The 17,025-nt window shown below is 36.8% G+C and overlaps 2 protein-coding genes across 2 annotated transcripts in view; one reads left to right on the top strand and one right to left on the bottom strand.

The window, feature by feature from the left end:
* Window positions 1-4,605, bottom strand: part of LOC140159662 (TOM1-like protein 2) — a 33,831-nt gene extending 29,226 nt beyond the window's left edge. The window contains exons 1-3 of the mRNA XM_072183161.1: window positions 4,347-4,605; window positions 2,283-2,367; window positions 443-521 (exon numbers count right to left, since the gene is read on the bottom strand). Of these exons, the coding sequence (XP_072039262.1) occupies window positions 443-521; window positions 2,283-2,367; window positions 4,347-4,398 (216 nt within the window). The 5' untranslated portion in view covers window positions 4,399-4,605. The remainder of the gene's footprint in view (window positions 1-442; window positions 522-2,282; window positions 2,368-4,346) is intronic.
* Window positions 4,606-4,675: 70 nt separating this feature from the next.
* Window positions 4,676-16,501, top strand: LOC140159653 (dynein regulatory complex subunit 3-like). The gene is made up of 12 exons (XM_072183150.1): window positions 4,676-4,789; window positions 6,078-6,256; window positions 6,793-6,909; window positions 7,728-7,894; window positions 9,051-9,197; window positions 9,636-9,755; window positions 10,329-10,439; window positions 11,007-11,183; window positions 11,596-11,727; window positions 12,566-12,636; window positions 13,915-14,038; window positions 15,327-16,501. The coding sequence occupies exons 2-12, from the start codon at window positions 6,097-6,099 to the stop codon at window positions 15,570-15,572; spliced, it is 1,572 nt and encodes a 523-aa protein (XP_072039251.1). The 5' UTR covers window positions 4,676-4,789; window positions 6,078-6,096; the 3' UTR covers window positions 15,573-16,501.
* The last annotated feature ends 524 nt before the right edge of the window (window positions 16,502-17,025 follow it).

Genomic DNA, 17,025 nt, shown 5'->3' with positions numbered 1-17,025 from the left:
TGATGACACCTTTGCCACCATCAGTGTTAAAAACAGTTTCCATTACATGCAATCCGTTATTTCATTGTTAAGTTTAGTCAATTATTGATTTTTTGAAATATTATCAAAATTATGTGTGGAAATTAAAAACAACAACATTTGGTTAATTATTGAACTCTGGCAAACAACATTTATAAAGAGCTCTTAAAAATATTCACCGTCAGGCTGCAAAATAACCGAAGGCACTGAAGGCAAAAAATTTTGGTGCCCCTACCAGTTGCCTTAATGCCCTATTAATTGCTGCTATTCTTTTTCATGTAATTGCCTTGTAAAATAGATGTGCCATTTCAAAATTGCTTAAGGCTTGAAATGAGCACCCTTCAGAATCCTTATTTTGCAGCATGTTCACCGCAGTGTCATTGCAAACCGCATAACCCAAGGAATCCATGAGGGTGTGACTTACCGTTAAAGTAAACATAACCTCTTTCCATTTCCTGTTGCCTATCAGCTTCTTCTTGATTGCCTTCATAGCATCCTTAGGTCTAGAGAAAATAAAGATAATGTGTGTTACATAAGAACATAAATACTTGGGCATTATGGGCAAACAAATTTGAAAACAAAAATTTCTTAAAACTGATAAATGCATGATGCTTCTGAATAAAGGCTGACCCACGATGACATTACTTCCTTCCTGGCGCACGCTGCAGGCCCGACTTCGAAAGTTTTGTCCCTTTTTTTCAAAAATATCTAAATAACTTGTATCAGATACATGCAACACATTTAATTACTGGATTATCTCAAAGTACCCCTTTTATCCAAATTTTTGGACAATGCAACTTTGCATACTCTCTATTTTGATGATTTTGCGGTCTGTACTACTGGTTAAAAAAATTTTTCTGTGATATTTGGTACAATGCATGGTTACCAGTGTGGTCTTTGTGGGGGGGAGGGAGGGAGGGAGCCCCGGAGGGAGGGTTAGAAGGATTGAACCCCTGAATGAGTTTGTTTGATAACTTAACCCCCCTAAAAAAAAAAAAACAAAAAAAAAAAAACTTTTGACTACATTGTGGTTGCAACAGGCCTGGAAAAATGTTTATTTTCCGGCACGAGAGATCAATTTCCCTCAACTTAGTAGGATTTCCCACTATTTCTAAATGTATTTCTTTATCCAGAAATCTTTTCTCCAACATGACCAAATTTCCCAGCAAGAACATTGCCAAATTGCCCTTTTTTCCAGGCCTCCCTGAAAACAACCCACGAAAAAGAAAATTTTAATCCACCAGCCAAGTCCAGCCTCCCAAATACTGTAAAAGGGGATTTTTTGTGAGCAGTTATTTTCGCGATTTAGAGTAAGAGAGACATTTTTGCAATTGCAAATGTTATTTTCGCCATTGCTAAGTCCTGTCCTCTACTTTTAGAGAATAAAAGATAGGATTTTGTCTTTTGCCTATCCAATATCGTGTCATAATGGATGGGCTGGCCAATATTTTGAGTAGTGGATGCCGGCGCATCTCATTCTTATTCAGTTTTAATGTAAATTTTGCGAGAAAAGCTGCCTTTTTTCAGAAAAAAATAAAGCTGTTTTGTTAGGACATCACTGTTGTTTTTTATGAACGAAACCATCACAAATATCTAAGCCGCCGAATCGCGTTCTTAGGTCTCGCACTTGTATTACGCGAACGCAATATCGAGCGATCATTGAGAAGCAACAAGCGTGCCGCCGTTGCGTGGAGGCACGCGCACTGACTAATATCACTATCAACTATTGTGAGATATTATACACCAGAAAACCAATCAAATTACGTCAATTCTTTACAAGACGCACCCATTGAATAAGAATGTTGCATATTCGCAAGGTGTTATTTCCGTGGTTGGAGCTCCAATCGCGAAAATTAAGCCCCCGCTCAAACATGATATTATATAAGCTCTAAAATTTCCACTATGAATGAAGATGATTCGAACCGTCCAAATACGTAAATTTGGTAAATGGCACCCAAAGTTTCACAGATCATTTTCAAATTTGCTGTGAGTTTGCTCAAAATTCAATAGATTTGTAGTTATAAAATGTTACCAAATATCTTTGGAACAAGAAAAACTTCTTAGGTCTGAAAGTCACTAACAACTTTTCTTTCATGACTTTTTTTGAAAACGTGTATTATAGCTAGATAAGTAATAAAAACCGGGTCTCTAAGTTAATTGGACAGACAATAGTGTCATAAAAATTCAACAATTTATTGGGAACCCTGCCCTACCAGTACCTCATCAAATACTTTTCGGGAAAGAATACATTTATCTAGACTTACCCTTCCTCTGTTTCATTTATGATATCACAAATTTCCATATTCAGAGCCCAATCCTCTGAAGCTAGCCCCTCTGTAGTGGCTTTGTCTGCAAGAAACAATAACTTGCTGAAATTGGCTGGATCTAAATTTTATGTTCAAGTACATTTTGACAGTTGATACATATCTTGTTGATCATGAGTTTTTACTCAAGGTACATTGTTATGGGATGTACATGTAGATATATAGCAGTGCTCACAACTAAATGGTTAACAACTTAACAACTTAACACTTAACTATGCTACATCAGCAAAATATTAAATGTTTAAGGAATTCTGATGAAAATGTAGTAAACATGACCAATTGAATAAAAACTGCATGAATGCCTTTTTAAATTGCACACTAATGTATGATCCAATGATAGTCTAGATACAGCAGATTGCTCTAAACCTTTGTGATCGTGATGTTACAATTCACAACGCATTATAATTATATGGCGGTAACACACAAACTATTATGCATCTTTTTAACATCGCGTAAGTATAATCTTGTCAAATATTCAAATGTTTACAGCAAATTAAGTTTTATTTCAAATAGTCAAAAACAAATACAAATTTTTTCATTGAAATTTGAATAAAAATATATATGCAAATTATTCTGACATGTCTGAACGAGGTCCGATGCAGGGTTATAGCTACCCCAAGTTGAGTGCCGGCTAATATCCAATTAGAGTGCTGGCTTGGGCACAATCTTTTTAGCGAACATGAGGGATCAGGGAATAGGCTAGGGTACCCCCCAAATTTTGTTTTTGTTTTTTACACTTTTTATGATGAATGAAACATTTTTGGGGAAAAAAATCAACAACAAAAATCAAAAATATATATTTTTTTAGTGCCGGTCCGTTGCGGTTGCCCCCAACCGGCGTGGCTATAACCCTGCATGCTTGACATGTGTGCACGTACTTCAGCAGGTACTATTCTAAAAATTATTTGGCATTTTAATTTACTGGGTACCGGTACCGGTACTTCTAGTTGCAATGAATGTGCAGCATATCTTGAGGTCATTGTGGGAAATTGGAGGGTTTTGTTTTGGGCCGAGGTATTTCAAAATACATTCATTACCGGTACCGTCATATTTGATATTTTAAACATTAAAACAAAACTGCATTTTATGCCATAAAACTAAATAACTGTTAAATATAAAACAGTTTAAATTAAATTGTAAATAACCTACCCTACCAAAAAATCAACCAGGCGAACTTGACATTAGAGGCGACAACAAGAGCTACCAATCACAGAAGTGCGTCGGCAACATGTGGGCGTGTGTTGCAATACCGCTTACGCACACGAGCGCAGAAGACATTGTAGCGCGTATTACAGTCAAGACTGTTCTCATTGTCATTGACATTGTGAGTTCATGACCGGGCAATGAATTAGTGCACGACACGGGCATGCCATAGTCAGGCAATAAATTTTTTTGATTGGATCACAGGCTTGAGGTTATGAAAGCTAAATAAATCTGTGCAGCTGATTGTGATGAAAACATTATCACAGACACTGACATGACTTCTTCTTCTTCTTCTTCTTTGTGATACTGCACAACGTCCCTTATGGAACTAGACGAGCAGGACTTGAATGACTGTGGCAAGTACATTTTTTATTTTGATTGGGCATGCCAAACAACATAGCTAAAATATAGCTAAAACAATAGTTTCTTGATCATAACAGTATCTGTGTGACTGCGCTGTGCGTAATGTCGCAAGTTGAGTGGAATGACACGATAGCGCGATCGATTGTGCACGCACAGGAAATGCAGTGCTACCCAAAGCGTGTGTTGTAGGCGTTGTACACCGGCGCCGATTATCATTATGCGTGCCTATTGAACTCTCATGATCGAGAAACTATTATTTTATAGCATGCATGCATGCATTTCAATTTTCATGCTAAGGCAAGGGGGGTTGGGCACTCAATCAAAACATTGATTGATTTGTACGTCATCTAGAGCAAATCTAGAGAAAGATCCACGAATCATACAACTAACTCATTCACTGAAGTAACTTCTTATAAAAAAGAGAGACGTTTTACTTACCTATTCTTTGCCCTACGGGCGAAACAAGTGGATTAGAACCGAAGAACGACATCTTTGGTAAGCTTTCTTGGCCTTCCCATATACGCCCTCGATCGCGTAAATTGCAAATGACAGTACACGAGTGTTATCCAGAAAATTCTGATTCACGCTAATTTACCTCAGCAAAACGTTATTAGTTACAGTTAATGTATCAAATACACAAACAAGACCCGAATTTGGTATTGTGACAAGGAAATATTTGGTTTATTATTTGTTCATGTGATTACTAATTAACCTCTGATGTCATTTCCTATTTTTAACCTCATTTGCATATTAGGGGTCACAGAGCAAGGAATTGTGGGTAGTGTTCCTTGACAACAAATTTGAGAGGTGAAGAAGCCACAGTCAGTGATAAAACTGCAGTTATTTTGACGTTCTACCTCCAAAACTCTTAACCGAAGCAGGTATTCAATGCGTTTAAAGTCTTTAAAGCAATGTGGGACCGGCACATGTGAGAGTAATTTGTCATTGAAACTGACTCACGATTGTTTTTTCACGGGCTGTATGACAAGCCTTCCAAATTCTGCTCCAACACGTCAGTCTTCACATGAACAAGTTAAGACAACATGACAAATGTCCGTGCATAATTATACTTCTTCAACCTAGAAGTACAATCCAAATATGTGGCATCGGGGTTCGATGCTTTGCGTAACGTAATATGCAGTGCTTAAAGAAACGTGACGCATGATTAAAGTGTGTGGTGGCAGTTGTGCTGTGCGCTGCGCTCGGCAAGTACAAAAATCGCGCAGCGCCATCAGTAGAGACGAGCGCCAAATTTAAGCAAAGAAGCATTTACACAGGCGATCTTTTATTTTAGACCACCCTCGCTATATAAGGTTAAAATGGTGATCTTTACCTTTAGACCATCCTCGCTATATTAGGGACTAAAATTACTTTCGCATCAAGGACACGGTTTACTTTTGCATCAAGGTTAAACAGTTGCCAAACACTTTGAAGTCAAGGTTTAATAGTTTAAAACAACTTTTTGCAAACAAGTGAAAACGCCTATTATGCTCGGAAGTTTTTGTCTTAAAAAACAATTTAAAAATTATCGGAAAAACAAGAAACGTACCTTCATAAAAGCAGCATCACTTCCGTTACATGAAAAGATGATCAGATGAGTGGAAAGTGGCAAAGAATTTGTGAAATGAGGGAATTATTTAAAGAAAAATACATTGCGTTTTTCGAGAAATTCGCCATCTTGAATAAATTCAGAATTGCGTCACGCAGTAAAAAACTGTCAAACGCGTCAAACGCTATTAATGATTTCAAAATGCATTGAATTTGAATGCATTTTGAAATCATTAATAGAGTATGACATGAATACAAAATATCAATTTTCATATTAAAAATACAAAACATCTTGAAATTTTTTTTTTTTTTTTTTTTTTTAGGTCAACCATGAATGATCCTAGCGTTTAGGTCTAGGTCCGGGACACTACAAAACCTGCCGGGTAATGTAATCTCGGCGGCACCAATACCTTGCCGAAAATGCCAGCCTTAGTATAAGGCATATGTATACAGTGCATCCAATCTTCTGGACTGCTTTATATGTGTGTTTATTGCAGAGCTACAAGTGTGCTAACTTATTCCCCGGGCTTATTCCTTCTTGGCCAAGATTAGAATTACATATTATTCACATAATACAATGTTATGTAGTAGTTGTGTATAACTGGAATATTTGTTTCACAGGAAAGTAGAATAAAGAGCCATGAGTCGGCTTTATGACACGGTTGAGCCGTCTGTTATAGACGAAGACATGCTACAAAAGGCTGTTGAAGACCAAGGTCCAAAAGATGAAGCAGGACGCATTGCCAAAACAGAGGGGATTGATTTTGCAGATGTGACTCAACTCAGGCTAGATTTTAAGAGTAAGTCATAAGAACACCAGGTATAATTTGCCCTTTGCACCTGTAGATCTGTCATCTTGCTACCAAAATGAGGTTTGCCCTGCAAAAGGCATGTGCAAAAAAACTGCAAAAAGTCAAAGTTAGAAAGCTTTTGCAAAGCGTATGCGGTAATAATGATGCGTTTGACGGGCGTACGCAACACACACTTTGCAGGTAGAACCTTTTTAATGAGATGACCGTGCACAGGGTGAATTAAAATCAGATACCGGTATTTAATTTTTGAATAAACAAACACTGTTTTGGATGTAAGGTATTGTGGCTGCATGTGTTTCACTTTTAATTTGAGGATATTCTATTTGAGGATATGCACAAAAAACACATTTTTCAAAACTTTTTGTTCATTCATCCTGCGGATTAACAAAACATTGAAAATGTGTTCTTTTAATTAATATTGTGAACTATTCATTCAACCTGCCAGTACTTCCAAAACAAATAAAATCTCATCTTTTATACGGTGTAGAAAATTGATATTCTCTTCTCTTGATGATCTCTTTCAGATATTTTGAAGATAGACAACCTTTGGCAGTTTAAGAGTTTAGTCAAACTTCAATTAGACAACAACATCATAGAGAAAATTGAAGGCTTAGATACACTGGTGAATCTAGTCTGGTTAGGTAAGTGTAAGAGTAAGTTACAAGTACTGTACTTCCATAATTAATACAGTTGGAAGACCATAAATCAATTTGATTTCAGTTTTAGTAGAATCTTATTGGAGATGTTATTTTCCAGAAAATTGCACAATCAGTACATTCCAACGATCCCATAGCATTGATATTAGCTATCCTGATAAAGGGAAAAAAGTGGTTGCATAACCCTAACTCCACCAAGGCGTTTTTGCCATTTTGTTGCCATAATGAATTTCCTTTTCATTTTTTCCCCGACAGCTGAACAGAAAATCAACCAGTTGCATAAGCAGCAAATCAAATTCCATATAAAATGTAGATAAAAAATGTAGATATTTATATAGCGCTTTATGCCGTAAACAGCCTCAAAGCGCTTTACATTTATTCCGCCGTTATTAGAATATGTCGGAACCACATTTGCTGCCTACAAATGGCGCAGGGTTTATCAGTACAACGACTGTGACTACCCCTAACAGCTTCCCATTGCACCTGGGTGGGGTGAGGCAAGCGAGACAAAGCGCCTTGCCCAAGGGCGCAACACGGTGGCGGGACGGGGACTTGAACCCACGCACGTCAAGCAAGCTCTCAGTTTATGAGTCCAAGGCCGTAACCACTGAGCCACCGTGCCCTCATATAGCAACAGGTGTAGGGTTCTAAGAGAAATCTTTCGCTTGGCATTATTTGGTTTAAAAGATGTTGATTGATGAATTACATTGCAGAGATATCACACTACATAACATTCTTCTTGTCATTGTCAGTGCTTGAATTGATTCATTGCTATTCAAATGTGAATGACTTTGTTTTTATAGATCTATCGTTCAACAATATTGAAGTCATAGATGGTCTTAGTCAGCTGAGCAAGCTGGAAGATTTAACCTTGTACAACAACAGAATTAGTTCCTTGGAAAACATGGACAGTCTCACAGGGTTACATGTGGTGTCCATTGGCAACAATAATCTCAGCTCACTAGAAAATGTAAGTGTATTTGGAATTGACATATAGCCCAGTTGATAAGTTACACCTGTAGTTAATCTGGTGCTATTTATTTATTATCCTACAGTGATACACCAAATCTTGTGCATATTGGTTCCCTTATTTGAATCATAAATCCACCGTTGTTTGATGGGATCATTTATAAACAAAACATCATGTTATCCTTAAACAGCTAAAAGTGATATCTTGCTATTAATGTATACAGATGCTTTTGAGTCGTTCTCAACTTTAATTTCCCCCTCTTTTACAAAATTATTCACTTTTATAGTATTTTTTAAAGCTTTTTTCGGATATAAAATGTATCTATTAATGCCAAAATTGGTGGCGCTATTTAGTTACTGGAAATTACCCTTTCAAGCTTTTAATACAAATAATTCCTTTTATTGTTTGATAAAATATGTTTATAAAATTTCCTTGTTGCTTGTTTCACCTATTCCAGCTGTTTTAATGGCAGTATTAATCACCTAACCCTTGCAAATAAAGAAATATGATTGAGGATCAATAGCACCATCGATAGTTTACATTTAGTTAATAATGAAGCCAATTCTATATACATCAAACAGCCGTGAATCCTCTCTATATCAAATCATACTTTAAAATATGCTTGACTTTATTATTCCGATCTGGTCCTGCAATCTGCCTATAATCTGCTACAGCATTAAGCTCCACTCATTTGCCAAACATTGCCAGTGCTTGCATACTGCTTGTAAAACTAAAAAAGGATGGTGGGCCAAGTTATAGGGTTTGATACTTAATGTTCACATCTAGATGCAATAGTCTCAAGTGCCATTGCACTGAAACCATTTATAAAATGAATGTAGCACAGCAGTTTTTATAATATTCTTTATGAAGCTGACATTGTGCAGCTTCTTTGTTCTCACATCAAGTTATGTTTGCATGCTGTATCTTAATAATTGTACACTGAGTGGAAGAAAAGTAAATTTGTTTATGCCCCTGCCTGCCTCACACATTTCAAGCTATCTTAAAGCCATTTGTTTCTCCAGTTAAATGAAAGAGGCAAAGAATTTAATTCCAACTTCAATCTTGATCCATCAATGTTAACTGTTTTGATGAAGACAGATAACATTAATCCATAAGGAAACTTCATAAACTTATCACTTTAATGTCTCCTATACAGCTAATATACTTGAGGCGATTCAAGAGTCTCCAGACCATCAACCTAGCTGGCAATCCATTCTGTGAGGATCCCAATTATAAACCATTTGTAGTGGCACATGTTCCATCATTAGTGTATTTAGACTTCAGGTTAATTGATGGAAACACGGTAAGTACATGATCTTATTTGGAGATGGCGAGGATGGTGCATAAATTGAGCATGGGTTAAATTTGTAATGACTAATATCAAGAGCAAGTGTGTACATGTATTCTTAAGGGCTGTGCAATAATTATGTGTCCTGGGTGGAGATAAAAATGAGGAGCAATAAATTGTTGTCAGACTAGAATGGGAGAGATGTGACAGGGAAAGGGACTTTTAGGCAACTAAGTGGGTGGGAATAATTTTTGTCTCACTATTTTTAGGGTACAGTGTTAGTTTGATGTACTACAAGGGTGTAGAAATTAAAGCACAATGAAAATGTTCAGCAAAGTTTACGTACATCATATATAAGTAGCTGTATGTATCAGGATTTATAAGCCTCTAACAAGCAAGTAATTCCCAATTGTGAATCTCCTGATCATTCCAATGTGATTGTTTCTCCAACAGAGAGCTGCAGCAATGGAGCAATACAGATATGCCATTGAGGAACTTGTGGCAGATGAAACATCAGCTGAAAATAAAAGATTGGAACAAGAGGCTAAGGATACGGAGTTTTCAACACAAAAGGTTTGTGAATGGGGGTATACAGGGGGTGTTGGTGGGGTGTGTGTGTGTGTGGGGGGTGTGTGTGTGCAGGGTGGGGTATGTATGTGTAAACACCAGCAAACACACACAAGAAATCTCTGTGCAACAGTGGACCCATAGGAACTATGCACAGCTCCTAGATGGTGTTTCTACATATTAAATGCCATAAGAAAGTATTATAGTTAATGACCACAGTTTCTGGTATGGGGTGGGTCTGCACTTGGATAGTTAAACTTTAACCACACTCAAGGTAAGGCAAAGAAAAAATCAAAATGTGTGTCTCCACGTTGGATAGAAACACTCTATTATTTGAATCACATCCTCATTTGCCAGTGGTTACATGTAGGTGTGGGTTGCATGTAGAACAACATCACATGAGAGCATACCAAAATATTGAGAGGTTTTAATGTCAGACAGGTTTTCTTGGGAAATTGTTTATGTAAGATCGACCAAACAAATCCAACAAAGTGTTGCAAACTCATTGATTCAGTAGTAAATGATTACCTGCTAGAGCTGCTATTTCTGTTTGTCATTTCTTTCTTTATTCCTTTGCAGGAAGCATATGTAGAAAACTTGAATGGTCCCTACTTATTTGATACCATGTTTGAGGAAGATCCAGATGCATCTAAGCTAGCAGCACTGCCTGGTGTGGATGAACTACTACTCATATATCCTTTACAATCAATTACCCAACAAAAATAAGGGAGATAATAAGATACATTGAATTTTTTAAAGTAGGGTGTCAATTTAATTTAATATTGGCTTTTGCATCTGAACAACTCTTCATATCCTCCTTGACTGCACCTTCCCCCTTGTCAGCAAGTAAGTTTGCTCCTTTAATTCCAACCTTGGTAACATATATATCATATATTCCAGAATATATATACTGTAAAAGTGGACCATTTTGCAGAATATTAATTTTTGTGCATTTCGCGCTCAACCTATCGCAAAAATAAAAATGCGCCAATATGTTCTTGTAGGTATAGGTCTATGTAAAAAAACTAATCCTGAATTTAAAAACGAGCAAATTAGTCAAAAATCGGCAAAGTGCAAAAACTTTACACTCGCGGAAATGGCCACTTTTACAGTAATTTTGGATGCACAATACAATGACTTTTGCCAGTAACGCTTAAATGTAGAAACAAAACATAACTTTGCAAATCATTCACTGTCTTAAGTTTATGAACTTTGAATGCAATTAAATTTATAAAGTATTTCCTTAATTCAAGCCACACTTACAAAGATAAGATGGTGGGTATATGCAAGCAAGTGTTTGAGGTGGGTCTCAAGGAACACGCTAGGAGGAAGAAAGAGGTAGATGAGTTCTACTCCTGTGTACATGATGCCAAGAGGGAGAACAAGGCAATGGCAATCAAGAAGATTGATGAATTCAAGAAATACAAGAAGAAGGTGAGTTTATCAGTTGAAACCACAGAAATAATAAATAGGGAGATGATCCGGACTCCTGATACTTTACTGTATATTTGCACCGTTAGCTATGGGGAAATATTTGGGGGTGTTCAGTTCCTTGCCAACAGCAAGCAGAAATACATTCTGTGTTAAATCTTTTGATAAATATGCACAGTCACAATTTGTCAGCACAGTACATCTTCTTTTCAGTATGCCATGTACAATTCTTTTAAACCAAAGATACAAAATTAAAAGTTTTCAAATCAAAATTGGTACAAATCATTTTTAATTCGCATGTAGCTGTTAGTACTGTCTAAATTGAAAATTGATACAACTTATCAAAAGAAACTTTATCATGCAATATATAGTATTCCAGATTTGCCATAAATTTACTATTTTACTCTGGTTCCAGGTGTTTGAAGAGATCCACATGATCACAGATCCAAAAATGCTGGACACTCTACTTAGTGAATACACAGAGGAAACCACCAAACTATGGGATACCCTGATGGGACTTGAGCTGCAATTAGTAGACCAACTTGAGGTGAGTACATGCCACTGAAAATTTTTGTTCATGTTGATTTTGTTCAGATTTGTTTGTTTCAAAGGGCATAACAGCATTGTAATTCAAATAGGTGAAGTCAAAAAAGTGCTTTCTCCTCTGGTAGAATCCTCAAGAAACGTAGGGCCTGATTGTAGTAGCAGCAGCATGCATGATGCAAAGTCCCACAAGAGTTAGTCTATTGAGACAAACCCTTAATCCTGCAGCAGACAAACCAGTATGTCAATGATTTGCCACATTTTCAAACCAAATGCCTGTCAATTAATACAAGATGCAACCAAGTCAAGCTGCCACTATATTTTCCATCCATGCAGTGTGAAAATATGTGTGATGCGATCAAGCAAAATCAGTCGGAACTCGGAAATATTGATTTTGATATATAGCCAAACAAAGGTACTATTTCCTTTTGTTTCCTCTTGTTTTGGAAACACTTTAATTGCCTATATGTTTGGAACTGGTTGTTCAATTACAATGGGGTTTTCTGAAAATCTAGCTTTGTAAATGCTTTTTACTATCCTATAAGAAACTGAAAATTTAATATTTCCGAGTTCGACTGATTTTGCTTGATCGCATCACATATAGACACTGTAATAGTTTCTAGCAAGGTTCTTCAGCAGTTTGCTGATTTGGTGCTGTTTATCATGTCATCACATCTGTACTTCATTAGACGATCAAGCTGCGTAGCAGCGTGTGACCTAAGTCTTTTTACATGATCATCAGGAAGAGCAGTTGGATTTATATATGTGAAAGTTTCCATGATTATCAATACAATGATAATATATATAGTAATCACCATTTGATTTTTCCCCACTATTCACAGGATACAATCAAAGAGTTTGAGAGAAACCTGGCTGATATGGTCGCTGGATTTGTGGAGAGTGTGCAAGGATTATATCCTTTATGATGTCAAAATACATAGCATTCCAAGTTTATTGGAGGTTTTTACATTCAAAATTTGTGTCTAAGATGGCAAATGAGTTTTTGACAGGATCAGAACAATTCTTAAGGGGGTTCGAAACGATGTTTCTGGAAAACAGACACTGAATTTAGAGCCATTTGAATAGATTGAATAAGTTAAGCTAAATACACTGAGCAAAATAGTTTTTGTTTGAAGGAAATCGGACATACGGTTGTCAAGATATACATGTTTTTAGTTTCTTTGTATTCTATTGTTTTTGCCAATATATTGATGAAGTTAATGAGGAAAATTGGCATAATGTGCTCATGAATATTCATGTTTGCCAATATTATACCAATATCTTATGAATAAACCTTCATACTACTTTTATTTTATATGATTTTGACATGAAACTTTGCCAATGTGTTTCTATGGCCTAAAACATTAACATGTGATTTTCCGCCCATCTAATTTGCATATTTGCATAATTAATTAGCATTATACTTAAGGCTAATTAATTATGCAAATATGCAAATTAGATGGGCGGAAAATCACATGTTAAAGGTTTAGGTCATAGAGACACATTGGCAAAGTTTCAGGTCAAAATTTTAAAGGTAAAAGTAGTATGAAGGTTTATTCATAAAATATTGGCAAAATATTGGCAAAAATTAATATTAATGAGCACATTTTGCCAATTTTCCTCATTAACTTCATCAATATATTGGCAAAAACAATAGAATACAAAGAATCTTTCAACAGCAATATCTCAAAACCGTTTGTCCGATTTGGCTCAAATTTTGGAATTAAGATTATTTTGCATATCTCTCTGCAACAAGTCTATTTTAATCTCAATCAGAGCAACTTGATTTTGCCTTTCGTACCACCTTAAATCTGCTGATGTTGCATGTTAAAATCTATACAATAAGGTAGTGAAGATAGGCAAAAATAATCAAAAGTAGTTTCATTTGTGCTCACAATAGCCTGAGTAAGCATCTTCAAACCACTCCATGTGTATACCATTCTCAAATTATGTATTTACACAGTGCCTCTGATTGGATGGTTACAAGACCTGCTTATTAGTTGGCAACAATATAAAGCCACATACAGTTGGCAAATGTTGACTGCGAATGGGTATGCCTACAGTTTATTTTATAAAAAACAAAGAGAAAACAGAAATCACTTGTTGAGCACTCATTATTACTAATCTTTGATGTAATTCTCAGCACTTTTGTTTTAATAACTTACCTTAGTTTCCTTGACTAGATATTTACGATATCTCAGATCCGTGACTTTGAGAATGCTCACCATGAGAAGCAGCTGGAGATAGCAATCATCACCTTGGAGAAGTATGTCAAGAATGAATTGGATGATGAGCTACCAGAAGACCTTAGATTGGTAAGTATTGCAGATATATATTCCTTCTTTTGCCATCTTGTGGATACATATCAATTTGTGTGTACCGTATTCATTCCAATAAGCGCCCAGGGCGCTTAACAAAGTCATTTTGGGTGGGCGCTTATTTTTTACCTGGTTTTTAGTCATCAATCACTGTCTGAAAGTATTTAGTTACTCTCAGTTAGTGCGCCCTCATATGTGTCTTAATTTAATATTATATTGACAAAAATGTTTTGAGGGCGCACTATAAAGATGGCCGCTGCCGCGCCGGCAAAAAATACGAATTTGAGACAGAATTAGCTCAAACTTGGCCTTTTAAAGGCATTTGCAGGTGGTTATTGTGAAGTATTTTTAATATCTATACATCTCCACACTATGAAATAGCGTCATAATTTAATTTTGGTGAACATTTTGGATACTTTTGATGCTCAATCTCCCTCATGCATGCATGTAAAATCACTCGACAGGTAAGCTTACTGGAACTTCAGTGGAAGTATTTTGACAACATTGGATGGGCGGTTAATAATTTCATATTGTGTTTGTTGCAAAGTCGCTGGATGGGCGCTTATTGGGGCATGGGCGCTTATTGGAACGAATACGGTACATACATCACGCAACTGTTGTTGTGCGTTGGCAAAGTGTTTTGCGTTGGTGCGTAAATGATTGAATGCTCAAGGCAAAGGCGGCCTGAACCTACAAGATGGCAGACAGGTGACGTCACAGGAATAACCCTTATTAGAGTTTGGACTCTTGCGTATCACTTATGAAGGGGATATACTGTACCTCTGTAATATACATATTGCCATGTACATAGGAGACTTTGAATAACACTGCACAAACCTTTGAGATGCTAAGGTTGAAAGTTTTCATTCAGTTTCAAGCATTTAACAGTATTAATGCTGGAGGTACACTATTTTGGTCCCCATGTGTGACAATCCAATGAAATGGTTTACCTATGGGGTTATTTGCAGTCTCTTTGAAGTTATGTTTTTCTGATGTACATAACTGGACATTCATGTGATATTTGATATTCGCAGATTTAAATTCCTTTGCTAGGACTTGTTATGTCTAGAATTTTCTTTCATAGCCGCATAATTGGTTTTCAAATAAACAAGTAAAACTGCACCTCTCAGTTTATTGAAAACTTGAGTAATATGATTTGTGGTAGTTAAACTCTAAATAAAAGGTCTTTTTCACCAATCACCACAATAATGAAGAAAACTTCCTGACCTAGTGACAAAGATCAATTTGTGTATGTCTAAATAAGTTACTTATTGTCTGTTTACAGTTGCTGGTTGACAAAGACACAATCACCAATGCTGTCAGTGCATCCCATGACACCCACATGCTCAAGATAGACAACAGAGAAGATGACATCATCCAGAGGGCCAACGGGTGGCTTGGAGCACTCATGGAGACAATCCATCAAGAGGAGGAGGTCACCAGGAACAGGAATAGAGTCAAAGAGATCAATAACTTTGTTGACAATATAAGGGAAGAGGTGGATAACTTGGACTTGCCGTCTGGTTTGTAAGATACCCTGCAATAACCACTGTCTTGAAGTCAGAAGCATTTTACACTCAAATTTACATGCACATTAGAGACATATTCTCACAAAATGAGTGGAAAGTCGCCAGGGAAGAAATGGGAGATATGGTTCATTGAACATGCCAGAAAACAAAAGAAATCTTTGAAATTTTGACTTCTAGATACCAAGTGAGGAAGCAGAAATGGCAAGTGATATATAAGTGATCCAGAGAGTTGAAGTTGGCCCTAACTCAAAAATTAATATTGTGCAACTTTCTGCTCATTTTGTGGGAGTAGGTCTCATTATATAAAAGTTAGCATCAATCGTGCATTAAATGATAAGAATATGTAAATACCGTGCAACAACATCAATCAAGACTTAAATTTTTGTTTTCTCTGTCAAGGTACATTATCAAAAAATGAAACCTTAATACCAACATTCAACATCAATCAATAACTGTAAACCTAAATGGGTGGTGGCAGTATTATCAATTCAGGATAGACATGCTACATATATCATGGTGGGACTATAAAACCATACAGTTTGCAAGTGACTTATAACATGACAAACAAATGCCCAATTTAGCACTTGTGTTAATCCCACAGAATTAGAGAAGGAGAACCGGGACTCCCTATACCGCCATGTACAATCGCGCCGTCAGCTATGGGGAGAAAATTGGGGGTATTCGGGTCATTGCCGACGGTGCACGGAGACGAACGAAAACAATTCTGCGTTTCATTAAGCGTCTTGGTACTCGCGTGCAGGTCGCAACAAGTGCGTCTCTCAAATGCGCCCTTCATCCATGTCGCGCTTGCATGACAACAAAGGTCTCGAGTGCATTCCGAGGGAAACCGAAAACCCCCAATTTTTGCTCCATGCCTGTATCAAGATGGCGGTCGAGTCCCGATTCTCTGTCTTTAATTCTGTGGTTAATCCATTTCTTATTTCATGTGGCAACATTCTTTGAGGACCACCATTGCCAGTGGTATGTTGAATTGACTGCAATGTGATGAAACCTACCAATATGTGAACATCCATATCAAAAGGATGCACTTGTCGGCTGCTACATGTGTCTCTTTTTACATAATTAGCTAGGAACAAATACCAGACTCATCTCAAGGAGGTGACTTTAAATCATCCCCAAGTTACATGCTTTGAGAATACAGGTAGAACATTCCTAAACCATGTGACTTGGGATGATTTGAAGTGACCTCCACTTGAGATGAGTCTGGTATTTATTCGTAGCTATTATGTAAAAAGAGACACATGTAGCAGCCGACAAGTGCATCCTTTTGATATGGATGTACACATATGTGATGAAACCTATTTGGGTTAAAACCACTTGTTTCATTTCCAGGAAGGCTGTGGATAGTCTCAATCACCCGGTTTGATTCCATTCACTCCACACAAACCCAATGTTTGCATCACAAACTCTTTGATTGGCTAAAATCTTAACCAC

The sequence above is a fragment of the Amphiura filiformis genome, chromosome 1, assembly GCF_039555335.1.
Source record: "Amphiura filiformis chromosome 1, Afil_fr2py, whole genome shotgun sequence".
NCBI lineage: Eukaryota > Metazoa > Echinodermata > Ophiuroidea > Amphilepidida > Amphiuridae > Amphiura > Amphiura filiformis.
This window is presented reverse-complemented; position numbering and strand designations above follow the sequence as displayed.

What these genes read in the sequence shown, in the direction of transcription:
- LOC140159653 (XM_072183150.1), top strand. Translation starts at nt 6,097, where the DNA reads ATGAGTCGGCTTTATGACACGGTTGAGCCGTCTGTTATAGACGAAGAC. An exon ending in TCAAGAAATACAAGAAGAAG is followed by an intron (nt 11,184 to 11,595) that starts GTGAGTTTATCA and finishes CTCTGGTTCCAG; the next exon opens with GTGTTTGAAGAGATCCACAT. An exon ending in AATTAGTAGACCAACTTGAG is followed by an intron (nt 11,728 to 12,565) that starts GTGAGTACATGC and finishes CACTATTCACAG; the next exon opens with GATACAATCAAAGAGTTTGA.